This window comes from Rhipicephalus microplus, chromosome 3 (genome assembly GCF_043290135.1).
Source record: "Rhipicephalus microplus isolate Deutch F79 chromosome 3, USDA_Rmic, whole genome shotgun sequence".
In the NCBI taxonomy this organism is placed as follows: domain Eukaryota; kingdom Metazoa; phylum Arthropoda; class Arachnida; order Ixodida; family Ixodidae; genus Rhipicephalus; species Rhipicephalus microplus.
The window spans coordinates 104,224,843-104,238,416 of NC_134702.1; the positions used below are offsets into that span (position 1 = coordinate 104,224,843).

Consider the following 13,574-nt stretch of genomic DNA (forward strand, 5'->3'; position numbering starts at 1 on the left):
CTTCGAATGGTCATAACCGCTGGCGAAAGCAATCGCTCAATTTTCCCAGTAACATAAAGGCTAACGTTTCACTCGTGCTTTGCTAAAAGGGAACCTTAGCAACCTGTCACTCTCTTGAAATTTTCACCATTCTCTGTCGCATCCAGCCTCGCAATTCAAAAATTGTGCTGAATTATTTCGTAGCTGTTCAAAGTCAAAGCAGGGCGTCTGCCTTCCTTCCTCTCTGCACAGATGCCGGCACATGGTGGAGCAAGCTGAGTACATAAGGGAGTGATGAATCCACATATTATTCCCTGTATCGTCCGCTTTCTCAGCAGCAATCAAACTCTGAGCATCGCACAGATCGGCCTCCAAAGCATGCATGCAGAGCGAGCTGCTCAAACACGAATGGTTCTCGGCACAGACACATCATTCTTGTATTGTCGTTATCATGCAGAGGCGCAAAATTTTAAAAATACATATGGCCATGAGTGTTCCGGATGGCACATCCTTGTACGTACAGTGAATGATGGCTGATAGAGTTTCTTTTTTTTTATTCGCGTCACCATACCTGTGTGTCAAGGCCGAGTTTCGTCATGGAATTTCGTTTTCTTACGCGTTATAAACTGCGCTCTATCTTCTGCTTGACTCCACTCGTCCTTTGACCACTACCAGTGGCTTCTCTTTCCTTCGGAATCGTCGGACTTTAGGCCCTTATCCACCACTATGTTACTAGTGACCGTATGTGTGTGTATCTTCTTTGCAGCTGCTTTCGCCGAAGAGTGCAGCAAAGTTCAGCTCGGTAAGCGTGAATTTTCGACCACCCAAATTAGGTACCCATAAACTTGGTAAAAATAATTTCCATGATGTTATGTCCCCGAACCGTGAAATTACTATGAGCGGCACCGTTTCGGGGAGGTCCGGAAACTCAGAGCACATAAAGGTCTTTAACGTGCACCTTAATTTAATCACATAGACGTCAATTATTTGTCCTTCCATCGAAACGCGACCGCCACGGCCGGAATTCTATTCCACGACCTTAAGGTCAGCAGTCCTGCATTATAACCGCACGATCACCACGGTGGATAGTATCTTGGTGAAGGTGGAGAGAACGTTAACATGCAGACTATCTCACGACTCATACCATTCTGCCAACAACTATACTCTTCTAGCAGTGCTGACGGCACCTGTACGACTTAATTGAAGGAGCTTTCTTTTTAAAAAAACTCATGACAGTTTGTATCCTTATCCCTGACAAAAATCTTGAGTTCTTTCAACGTTTGTTTTTTCAATCCAATGTTGATGCGCTCGTCTTTTAAAAATGAATCGGCATCCTATTAACACTCAACAGTCAGAGATTTTTAGCTGTAATCTATGTGTGTGTGTCTGTGTACTTGCTTGTGCTCTTGTGTATTTTCCATTGGGTACCTCATAATCATCACCCCGCACCTGGAATGGGACGTCATACAGTTAGCTAGACAGACGTACCCATCATTTCAGTGAAACATTTCTCTCTCTCTCTCGCGCACGCGCTCTAAAACAATCGAAGTCACTCATAAACGTAAATGAGAATAAACGTTCACCTACTGTTCTGAGATGAAAGGCTTCACCTCGGTCGCTCTATCTTAATTGTGTCTTGCAGCAATGTTTTCAAGTGGCTATTATCTGAGTCAGCTTTCACGTAAAAAGTCGTGTGGACCTCCTCCTCCCTATTTTCTTCGTCTGATGTCTAACGGCTTAGGGCCATAACCACCTACACCTACCCTCTTATATAATTCAGGGTAATTGTGATGTATCCTATGACATCTGGCTTCCAGTATCGCTTCTAAATTGCTTTCTCTGGTAATGTGATTTGCCGAGGAATAATTTCTTTAGTTGGGGAAGCTTCTATAATTTGCTTTAAATAAAGTGAAACCAGGTTATCTATTTGATTTATCTGCTCTGCTTATGTACAAAACTTTAAGTTTACTAGTGTTAAACAGTGGATTTTATTGCGTACAGCAGGCCAAAACTTAATATTATGCGCAGCGGCGACTTTTTTGTCAGTCAGAGCCATACGACGGAACAAAATTGCAAAACAAATTGCTTTGTGGACATACGCTTTGTGAACCTAATTCAATAGTATGGCAAAGATACACAGAAAAAACTTCCACTCATGCACGATAGCTCATGATTTCGCTCACTTTACATACATATACATACATACATACATACATACATACATACATACATACATACATACATACATACATACATACATACATACATACATACATACATACATACATACATACATACATACATACATACATACATACATACATACATACATACATACATACATACATACATACATACATACATACATACATACATACATACATACATACATACATACATACATACATACATACATACATACATACATACATACATACATACATACATACATACATACATACATACATACATACATACATACATACATACATACATACATACATACATACATACATACATACATACATACATACATACATACATACATACATACATACATACATACATACATACATACATACATACATATAGGCCATGTAATAACTGAAATTTTATTTCTCACTTCTGTCATTACTGATTAAGGCAATGTCGCATAGCCCAGCTAGAGAACAAGAATTTATTATTGACCACCTGGCATCAAAATATGCAGAAGACTATGCTAATAGATGGGCAGCAAGAGACTATGACAATGACAAGAAAAGCCCCCGATAAAGAGCTCGCCGTATCTCCTATGCATTTGCCTTACAGGACCAAAGGCGCCCGCCGTCTTCTGCTTTTAAGAGCAGGGCTGTTGAAGGCAACGTAAATTATTGGGTATCGGTCATCCGCTTTATCTAGCCTCACTGTGAGAGCAAATCCTGACAAAAGAGGAGCATGGGTAAAGAGAAGTGGGTGAGGGGGAAACCTAGGTTAACGAATCTAGCCTGCAAGAGAAATGGCAGTGATGTGAACCAGGTGAAACGGGGCGAAGAAGAAGAGCGCAAAGGTGAAGCTGGGGTGGGAGGAAAGCAGGTGGCGTCGATAGGAGGAGAAATCGGGAACGCAATTGGCTGAGCCGGCGAAAGGAGTCGATCAATGGCTACGCGTGCTCGAGCACACGTCCTGCAGGTTACAGAGGAAGTGCACCGAACATTGGTGACAAAAGAGAAAGGACGTGCTGATGCCACCAGCTTCACTGTTTAATTGGCATTTGCGAGGTTAACTCTGTTGAAGCTGTGCGAATTTGTTTTTCTTGTCCATTGATGTATTCCTCTTCTCTCGGCTCACTGTGAAAGCTGTCTGCACCAAATGTCGATTTGCACTGTCTCTGTAATCAGACGCATATTGGCGGTCTGGCCCTAAAATGGTGTTCCACTGACTCAGTGATCATCGCATCTTTTGAACGAGTTATCACTTGATGAGAGGGCGCCATCATGTGCCATCACGTAATGTGACGGCACAACAACGTCCCACATTCTGGCGATCTGCGATGTCAAGGCGATCTTTCGCATGAACCATGTTGGCGCCGACGCCGCGGGACACCAACACCAACGATTCATTATTTTCATTTGATAAGACACATAAAGCTTTTCTCTTATTACAACTCAGTTCAGACATAATTGAATACACGAACAGCGCAACTTGAAACTAGTAACATTGTAACTACGGAAACAAGGAAACAATGATAGAAAGGAGCGCTGTAACACGGAGGCAGTAAGAAAATGACCTAGCTTTGCAAACAGCCTGGGCGATACGACTTATTAAAACGCTGGGAGGAGCAAAAGAACAAGAAAAGTGCCCAAGTTTCCACGCTTCAGTTGGGACTCTTGATATGCGCATTACGAAAGCATTAGTGGCTGTTTCCGCAGCTCTCGAGAAGAAAGCATGTATGATCACTGCATATCCCTGGACCTAACATTTGAAGGACACAGATGAAAGCACCGAGCAACGCAAAATGAAGTCCAGTAGGCATAACATTAGTAGCATAGAGGACGCTATGAGTTCAAAACAAATGAGTTTTATTTTTCACAGCTCCTCAGAATGGTTTCAATGTAAGCTTTTCCCACAGAGCCACGGCGCGCTTACACCGTACCTGAGAAAGACAGTCGTGATAGCTGTTTGTCGTTGGAACCATGAAACATTTCGACCAATCTAAATGCTACGCCTATTCAAGATAAGGTTCGTTGTTACTAGCTACAAATTCTGCTTCTTCACGACAAACGCAAGTACTACGCATATTGAGGTTGATCGTTACTATCTAGGCTTCGATAAAAGCCCAAGGACCAAATTCACAAGTCTTCTCTTTAGAGAGTGCGTTTCCAACTGGTCAGCCGGCTTCGCTAGTGGTATGACCCGCAGCATGATTGGGAGTAATATTCTGTTACTGAAATATTTACCGTCAGACGCTTTTGTGTTTACAATCCCAGTTATCTCGACTGTCTTTCACATGTGAAGGGTCAGTGCGCCTTGGTTTTGTGGGCGGACCTTACAATTCTTTTTGGGTTCTAACCGAGTATAGCAGGCCTTAAAAGCAAAAAAAGAGAAGCTATGTAGGCTTCTAACACCCAGGACAGATTACCATTGACCTACATGAATCCTAATATGACTTCAGAGTTTGGAGGAGCGCAATAAAAAAAGACAGAGAATTCGATGGTGCGGTGAAGCTATAGCACGTTCGCGGGCAAATATATAAGTTATACTCACGCAACACGAGAGCCATTCTAGATGCTTGCAAAAGACTATCACCCTTCAGCAGACATACACTAGGTTGATGCTGATGATGATACTGGTGATGATGATGTTGACCTGAAGAATTGTGTGACAGATATCGTGCTTTTTTTTTCAGATGATGCAACGATGAAAGAAGCTGGAGAGGTGGCTACGAAGCTGATGAAAGAATGCGTCCATCTTCTCGACAAGTACCCCACGCCTATAAGCACTATTGCTGACGTGCGTTAAATTTCTCATTATTTTCATTGTGCAGTGACGACATAGCGACTATCATTTAAAAACACTTCAGTGTCACCATGAAACTGCTCACTCAATTATACCACTGCCCTTCGTAATTTTTGCGCCACGTCAGTTTGGAAAACAATGCAGTGTAATAACAACTAAACACATTATTTGCTCCGTTTTTATAGGAAGCTTAAACAAAGCTGCAGGTCAGTTAGTGCCCATTGGGATGCAATAGAAGTTCATAAATATTTCTTTAAGAAAGTATATAAGAGCTTAGTGCCAGTGCGTGGTGCCGGCTACTCCTTTTCTCTGCACCAAAGTGGTCGTCGCAAAATAGAAGACCAGCACGTGAATATGGATACCCATAAATAGAACACTCGGGCACACAGCCTATATAACCAATACTGAAATCTGTCCACGTAACTCTAAAGTTGCCAAATTCTAAGTATTCAGTCAATTGACACAAAACCTAAGACTTCAATAAAATGTTCTTATTGCCGATCATGTCCCTCGATAACTCACCCTTGAATACCATATTGTTGCTGCTACATTTACGTTTACCAAAAAACATTTTCTGCTGAAACGATAGCGTAAGAATTTTTCAGCCTAACTTAAAGGTTAGGCTGAAATGATGTTGTGAGAGGACACCTGAAGCAATTCAAATCATATTTCTTAAACCCGGATGATTGATATTGCAGTAAGTATGAAAAAGAATATTTATACTTGGAACAACTTTTTTCTCAATTCCAAATATTGGTAGGTTTATAAACGCAGGCTGTGTTTAAAAGTACGTTTTACTTTTCCAAAATATGGCCTTCTAATTCCAATACTGAAGATAATCGCGCTATAAGTATTGCATCTATTTCTTTCCTCGAGGCTACAGAAAACAAGCGTGACATCACCATGTGCGTTTCTTCCAACAGGGAATGAAGTTGTTATGCGATGACTACGCTACATGCCACGACAAGCACGAATCTCTGACATCGGTACGAGTCATTTCTTTTCATAGTTTCTCCAAGTAATGAGTGCGGAGCTTGTCCGCATTCAGGGGCGTCAATGAATGTTTCTTCACTGTGAGCAAAATGTAGCGAACGCATGCAACATCAGCAATGAACCCTTTCAGCCAACATTCCTGTTCACGAAAATCTGTAAACCTTTTCGACTGAGCACTTCTTGTTAAGTAACAGCTAAATACATTCTTAAATACATTCTTAGAACGTCGCATGATAAATTTTGCATGTTAAATTGTGGTACCTGTATTTTCATTCTCAGTAGTAATGCTAATGAAGAGAATCGTATCTATTACTTTTAGCAGTCTAGCTACATTCTTAGGACTAAGCGTCGCACGATAAATTATGCAAGTTAAATTGCCGTACCTGTATTTTCATTCTCAGTAATAATGCCAATAAAGGGAATCGTATCTATTACTTCTGCTAGTTTAGCCCCCTTGGAAGTGTCTTTCACAGTGACAATATGAGAGGTTTCCCACAACTCAGCAATGGGAGCTATTGATGCAATAGAAAAATGAAGGATGAACGAGCCATATGAAATAATAAAACACACTAATCTGTCGTTATTTGTCAGGTAGCTCTATTGTTCATTGTCTCCTCAGTACACTCATTGCCACCAGGACTGAGTAACTTCAAAACAACTTGTTTCTGAAGTAATTCGAGTGCATCATTTACCTGATGATTTTTGTATTTTTTATTGTTACCCTTTTCATGCAGAAGCCGGATGACTACAGGAAGGAGCTCATCAAGTGTGTCCAGCCACATTTCTTGAAGTTTTACGTAAGTATCTAACTTGTTCCGCAGCGCATTCCCCAAGGAGGAAACCTTAGAACCTGATTACAAAGCGCGGGTTCAGACCATCTACGTTACAGTTGTGCATTGCGCTCTACATTGCTAAGAATTAGTGAAATATATAATACGTCCATGAGAATCACCTTTTACGTAAGCAAACTCCGCTATCTTGTATAGAAGTTGAGATGCTGTAATTCTGTCGCAATAGTTTATGTTGAATGCAGTAGACGTGCTGTTCCCGTGATCACGTTCACGAGAGTCATGTACTAAACTTAGCATGCGAGCTTTCTTCCCTGTTTAATTTAACATAACAATATTTCAATATGTGCCGGATGGTTGCATAGGGACACGACGGAACAGTATACTCTTCTATGTACTGTTTGGCATGTGCTTAAGGGGCAAGCTGTAATTACATCACACCAGTATTTTTCGAACACCTATAATTAGGCTCACATGCTAGAATACTGTATGCTGCTCTTACTCGCATCCCGCACGACGCTGTGCGAAACCGTGGCTCGATGAAACATAAATGGTTACACTGTGATCTTGCTTTTCTTGCGCAGAAATCGAGACCTGAACTGAAACACGACCCAGAGCAGGTTGGAAAGGAAATCAGCGTAAGTATTTATTATATGGCTGACCTGTCACTGGTTGAGTACAGTGTGCTAATGAGCTACAAGATTACAAAAGCATGTTTCTTCTTCGGGTAGAGTTTGACGTGTTCTAGACGAACTGGTAGTTATTTTCTAGCGATAGACGATACCTGATCACTCCTACATTGGCACACAAACGATCTTGTGACGCTCAGGTCGTATTCCAGGTTCACCAAGTTACCCATACCGGGTTACTCTCAATGCCTTGAGTGAGGCAGTAAAAGCAGCTTGAGTAAATCTGAACGTGGTCATCTGGAAGAAGACAGAGCTCAACAAAATTGATACATTAAAACAGGATAGAAAAAGGTCATGAGCCTCCCTCGCAACACTAGTACGGGACGACTCCTCAAATTGGACCTGCACAATACAGCAACCATTTTCTTTGAGGCACAGTGGCACGCACAGATTAGTCGGCTCTCACTTTTATTGGCGGGCAACGAGATCTTGTTAGAAGCCGGCCTTCAGCCCCTATTCATGCCGCCAGAGAAGTCCTAACTTTGCACACACGCCATGAAAGCGACAACAGTTGACCCTATTCACAAAAATACACCCAACTCACAATGAAGGACGAAGAAAAGCAAGAGCCAAGGCCATACTCACCAAGATTATGTGCAACAATATGAAAGTCCTTTTCGTTGGTGCTGCAAAATATTTTAATCGAGGTGCCTACGCAGTCTCTGTGGTGTACGCCCATGGCTCGCTCGTCAACGCAATCATGGTGGTGTACGCCATGGCTCGCTCGTCAACGCACTTCACCTAAGAAGCAGAGGAAATGGCCATTGCCCTAAACCTTCGAATCTGCACGGGAGCCTCTGTCCTTTACTCGGACTCAGGAACAGCTATAAGAACTTTTTCGGCAGCCCTAGTCTCTTCGAAGGCCGCTACGGTCATTAACAGGCTCTTCAACCAATAGACGAAAGACAAAAATTTTTCGTCCTCACACACATGGCATGATTCCCGGCTCACATGGGAAACATTTCTGGGTTTCCTGGCAACCCAAACGAGCGAGCACACCAGCTGGTGCGAGAGCTCACTTTCCGCGTCAGCGCTTAACCCCCTCACTTAAGAGCAGCCTGCAGGAACCTCTACCACAAACACCCACTCGTATCATAACGCGCACTCACCTCTCATCAAAGATTAGAACGTCAAACTTTTCCTCCTCCTCACACAAATTTGAACAGAGCACAAGCAATCACTTGCAAACAACTGCAGACTCGTACATACATCACACCAACGACACTAAGCAGGATCAGTTCTGACTTCTCCACTGTATGTCTGCACTGTGGCGACGAATATAACGATTTCGACCACATGCTCTGGCTGTGTCCTGTCAACGTGGGTACAGAATTTTCTGACCAGTCCTCTTGGGACTCCGCCCTTCGAAGCACAGAGCTCCTCGTTCAGCTCTAGGCTGTCCAGAGGGCCCACGCCGTCGCCAAAAGACTGTAAACTGGTCCCGACCTGGGTGGAGCCGTCGGATTGATTGGCAGGGCTTTGGGCACAACTTTTTTCTCAGGACCTCAATAAAGTTCATACTCACTCACTCATTCATTCACTCACTCACTACAGAGGCAGATATTTGAATGCGTAGCTGAATAGAACTCGCCTAATTGTTCACTTTGTCGACTTAAGCTAGTAAACTATTGAATAGATTAATTGATGAATATGTTTGGTGTTTTGTAGCGCAAGGTCCATTTGACAAAATTAAATGAATTAACTGTCATTTTCTCGGCTCCTATTAACGTTTGCTTGTGGACCTTTTCAATTCTTGTTCAAGTTTTTTTTTAATTATTTTGTTTCTAATTTTTCAGGAGTGCGTTATGGATCACATCCCACTTTCAAAGAACATGGGAATGGCTGTCGGCAAATGGATCTTGAAAATCTTAGGGCACTCTGAGTGACCTTGTAACAGTATGGCGATCTGTGGGCAATAAATATTTTGATAAATCAGTTTTTTTAGTATGCGAATAAAGCAATGTATGTATTATTACCTCTTTATAGTGGACCAGATGTATTCTGTGAAGACAGATAATCCACCGAGCTTCAGACGTAAGCAGGGACTGCCAATTCAGATATGGGACACGAGTGTCTGCTACAGCCCGCACTAGTGGTCAATATTTCAGTGTACATAAAAAGGGCCGCAGACGGAGAAAAATCAGGTAAGATAACTATGGTTTGTCCCGTTCGCTAAGCTACATCTGGTTAGGAGACCTGGGGTACAACACAGAGAAAGCGTAGACAATTCATAACTATGCTCCAACATATCCACAGATGAGAACTTAGGTAATTCGCCTTCAAGTATTGCGCCGTGGCTCCTATGGCATTGGTCATAGTTAAGAGGAGAGGCTGGTTTTTGAGTACAGGTCAGCTGGAGGCGGGCAAATATCGACACATTTGGGCATTTGTATGTGGTTATTTTCAAATATTTACTGTTGTGCTCTGGTCTGTTTTCTGGTTTTGGTTTGGTTATCCAGGTGCTTGAGTGGAGCCTCGCTCGGCAAAAAAGACGCAGGCATCCCGAGAGGTGCTCATGAGGCGTATTGTAAACGAAGTAGGAAGAGCGTGTGACGGAGCACTCGTGTCGTGTGGTTGTTCTTCTTCGGTGCTCAGCGGCAACCATGCACGCTGTGCCCGTAGATAGCTCGCGTTCCCGTCGGCTGCGTCGCCAAAGCACTGCTGCGTTTCTTTTTCTGTGCTGTGGCTCCCTAGCCACAATTGTACATTTACTTTATTCATCTGCGCGAGAAATATGTGACCTTTAAGAAAGCACGCTTCCGTTTTGTTTTTTTTATAGAACCAAACAATTCATTTTTTTCTGTGCACCTTTTGAGAGAACAGCAGTAATTGTAATCTGGCTTGTTTCCGTTTATTTTATTGAAGACTTGGCGTTTGCCTCCTTCCTATAAATAATACTACGTCATGCTTATAATGAGCATGTCGCTTATGACTAGCAAATGCCGAACGAGCAGGGATAAGACAAAGAAAGCCACGCAAGAGGGATGAAGACTACTGTTGTGGGACAAGGTGACGTTTTGTTTATGCAAGTCGGATGCTGGCAGCTTGTGAATTTGAGTTCCACTTTACGCTCTGCATGTCGTTGAAAACTTGACCAAGTTATCGTCTCTTTCAAATGTCTGTATGACTTTGACTTTTTCAGACACTAGCTGGGTACTATTCAACAAGTTCCACAATTTTACAGAAAAAAGCCCAAAATAACAGAAATTGTGCTGAAGGCCACTTCTGCCATACATCCACATCAATTGTAGCACTAGTAACTATTTCAAATCGCTAGTTTTCGTAATGTTGAGTTGTTTGTAGTCATTTTATTGTTGATTGGTGTTCCTTCTTCACTACATAGTCTAAGCGGCATTTAGAGTACGCGGTGCTACACCATACAAATACCAAAAGTACGCAATATGATTTCCGACTATAGCCAGTCCTGTTAATACGTGTCGAGTCATATCGCGCCGACTCATAATAATGTCTAGCTTCATTTTGCGTTTAGACTGCCAGAAGACTTTTTACACTGACCTTGGAATTCACCAGAAACGATATTCAAGCCTCTTTACTTTGCAGCCTCATAATATTCTCAGTATACATTAGCAAAAATGTCTTCACCTAAGTTACTTCTGCTGTATTTCTGTTAACGTGATAGCGTAAAAGTGCTAGTTTCACGAAAATTCTGGGGTCGGCGTCATTATTTGTGAGTGTAAATTAGCATAGCCTGTGAGCGAGAATTCAAGATATATTCGAAATTATAACAGAAATTTTCCACGTTAGGCATGTGAATCAAATGCAGGTCTGCTCCGTGAACAGCAGGCTCTTTAACCCAGAACCACTTCACTGCGTGGTGTATTTGTCTTCTTAACGCATGTTATATAGCGCGACAGAAGCCTAGAACCACACCAAGCGTAAGAACATGTCGATTGCACAACGAAATGATGGTTTCAAAGCCAACCCATTCAAAATCGTACTGATGTAGTTGATTTTCATCGCCCCAGAAAGCTTTAAGAAAGTGAGCAGCTGCATTTGTGCACGCGTTGGCTTACGGACGCGCAGTAGGCACATCGCTAACTCACAGAACAAATTATGGCATAGTACTCAAGCTCATGCCGACTGCTTCGTCTCGACATGCATGACACGCTGTAAGAAATCGCCGAGGCAAAGAAGAGGGCGCGATTCACCAGGCTGCCAACACGCGTTCTGGTAGAAAAATTCTGTGGCAGCTGTAGATTCAACGGACGGAAATCAAGCCTCACTTCTACAGCATTCCTCGTTTACCACGAGAACAAACCACCCTTGTCCCCATCTCACGAAGTGTTCACCCCGAGGATAACGGGGGCAGAAGGTGAGCCAGGACAAAGGCTATAATAAAGGACTCCGTAACACTCCGGGGACTTGCTTCGTCAATGCCAACCGATACCCTCGGGGGAAGGCGTAAGTATATTATCAACCACAACGGCAGTATCACAAGCTCCACAACTGTCCGGACGACGATGGCTTAAAGAGCAGACCAAGTGGCAATCACGTTGGCCTTGCGGGACAACAGGAGGTCCACAACTCACAGCAACTCGAGATCCCCGCTCAGAGCATTCGCCAAGGGCACTCTACTGGAACCATCTTTGTGGATCCTTCGGGACAAGGAGGTCTAGCCACACACTAGGTCGATTTCTAGCTCGCATGAGATGCATTGAAGAAGCCTCACCCTATCTGAACGAATGAGCTGAAATAGCTGCGTGAGAACTAGGAAACCGCGTAGCTATTGGGGGGCGCAGCGCTGTTTTTTTAGGAAACCGAGACCCTCCCTACTTGCATAATCAACTGACAAAACATTTTTACCTGGCGTGGAGACAATACCCACCCCAAAACACTGAGCAAATCTCAGGCTCTTGCACTCAAGCTTCTTCAAGTCGGGGCGTGTCCTAAGCCTGTGCTATTGCACATGACTTATCCCGAAATGCAGCCAACTAATACATGTTTGTTTTGCAATGATATAGCCAATTTATAACACGTGGTCAGGTGGTGGCCCGCGTTACACTGTTATGAACTCATCGTGCTGTCCAAATGGGAGGTGCTATTAACAGCTCCAAACTTGAACAGCAGGTATGGATCCAACGGGCCTGTGATGCAGTAGAGAGACTTGGTCTTTCTTTTCCGACGTGAGAGTGGCCCGCAACGTGCTAAAGTGCGTTCCGGTCTTATTAAATTTCATCACTCTATCCACTCATCCGACCATACGTCGATCCATAGTGCGCACACCACATGCAACTGCACTTTCAGTAAGTGTTCTAGGATTGTCTGAAACAGCCAATGTTACTCTTAAGACGATCGTTTTATTGCGGCATGGTTGGACTGTCCACCGAGAGGCGAAACGAGGCTATAGATTATTGATGTGAATGGGGTCCAATTACGCTATTGCAATTTACTCTCTAGGCGAAGCTCAAGAGTCCTCAAAGCTTTATGACAGCTGCGTACTTAGAATAACCTTATTATCTTCTGGTTGACATAAGGTGTAGAGGGGTAAATTCTTGTATACCGATGTAAAACATGGCGTAATAATGAAAAGCACACTAAATAGTACATAGCAAGAAAGAGCGCTGTTGTTTCAGCACACGCGAGTCATTCATTGATTAGGTCCCGGTGCCATTGGCGTGGCTACAAAAATAAAAATAATAAAGATGCTTTGTCGCATCGGTAGTCAACCTGAAAACTGATGCATAAGAAGCATCACGGTGAATACAAGAAACGTTCAAGAGGCAGATGAAGCAGCCAGAGCTCGCGCCATACCACAAACTGGCGCTCATTATATAATTGCTTCCTCACATCGCCCACATAAAAACTAAACTCACCATGATCACCCACGTGCTGAGGTGTCTTGCTGGGAAAGCATGGGGTGTGCCGGTACCAGCAATGCTTCAGCTCTACACTGTTCTGTTCCTTGGTTATATGCGATACAGCTTACCTGTGCTTTGTGGGATCCGAAGAACAAACTTGTGCGTCCTCCAGTCGATCCAAGCCCAAGCACTGCGAATATGCCTTGGTGTCCCGAGATGCGCGTCTGCAGTAGCGACAGTCATCATTGCGCGTGACTATCCATTCAACGCATACATCTGCGTAAACGCTTTGAGAATGCACCTAAGACATC

At 43.2% G+C, this 13,574-nt stretch overlaps 1 protein-coding gene across 1 annotated transcript; it reads left to right on the plus strand.

Moving 5' to 3' along the window:
* Positions 1-622: 622 nt before the first annotated feature.
* LOC119159973 (uncharacterized) lies at positions 623-9,379 on the plus strand. Its single transcript, XM_037412751.2, has 6 exons — positions 623-781; positions 4,865-4,968; positions 5,898-5,960; positions 6,702-6,764; positions 7,340-7,393; positions 9,241-9,379. The coding sequence occupies exons 1-6, from the start codon at positions 706-708 to the stop codon at positions 9,328-9,330; spliced, it is 450 nt and encodes a 149-aa protein (XP_037268648.2). The 5' UTR covers positions 623-705; the 3' UTR covers positions 9,331-9,379.
* Positions 9,380-13,574: the final 4,195 nt, after the last annotated feature.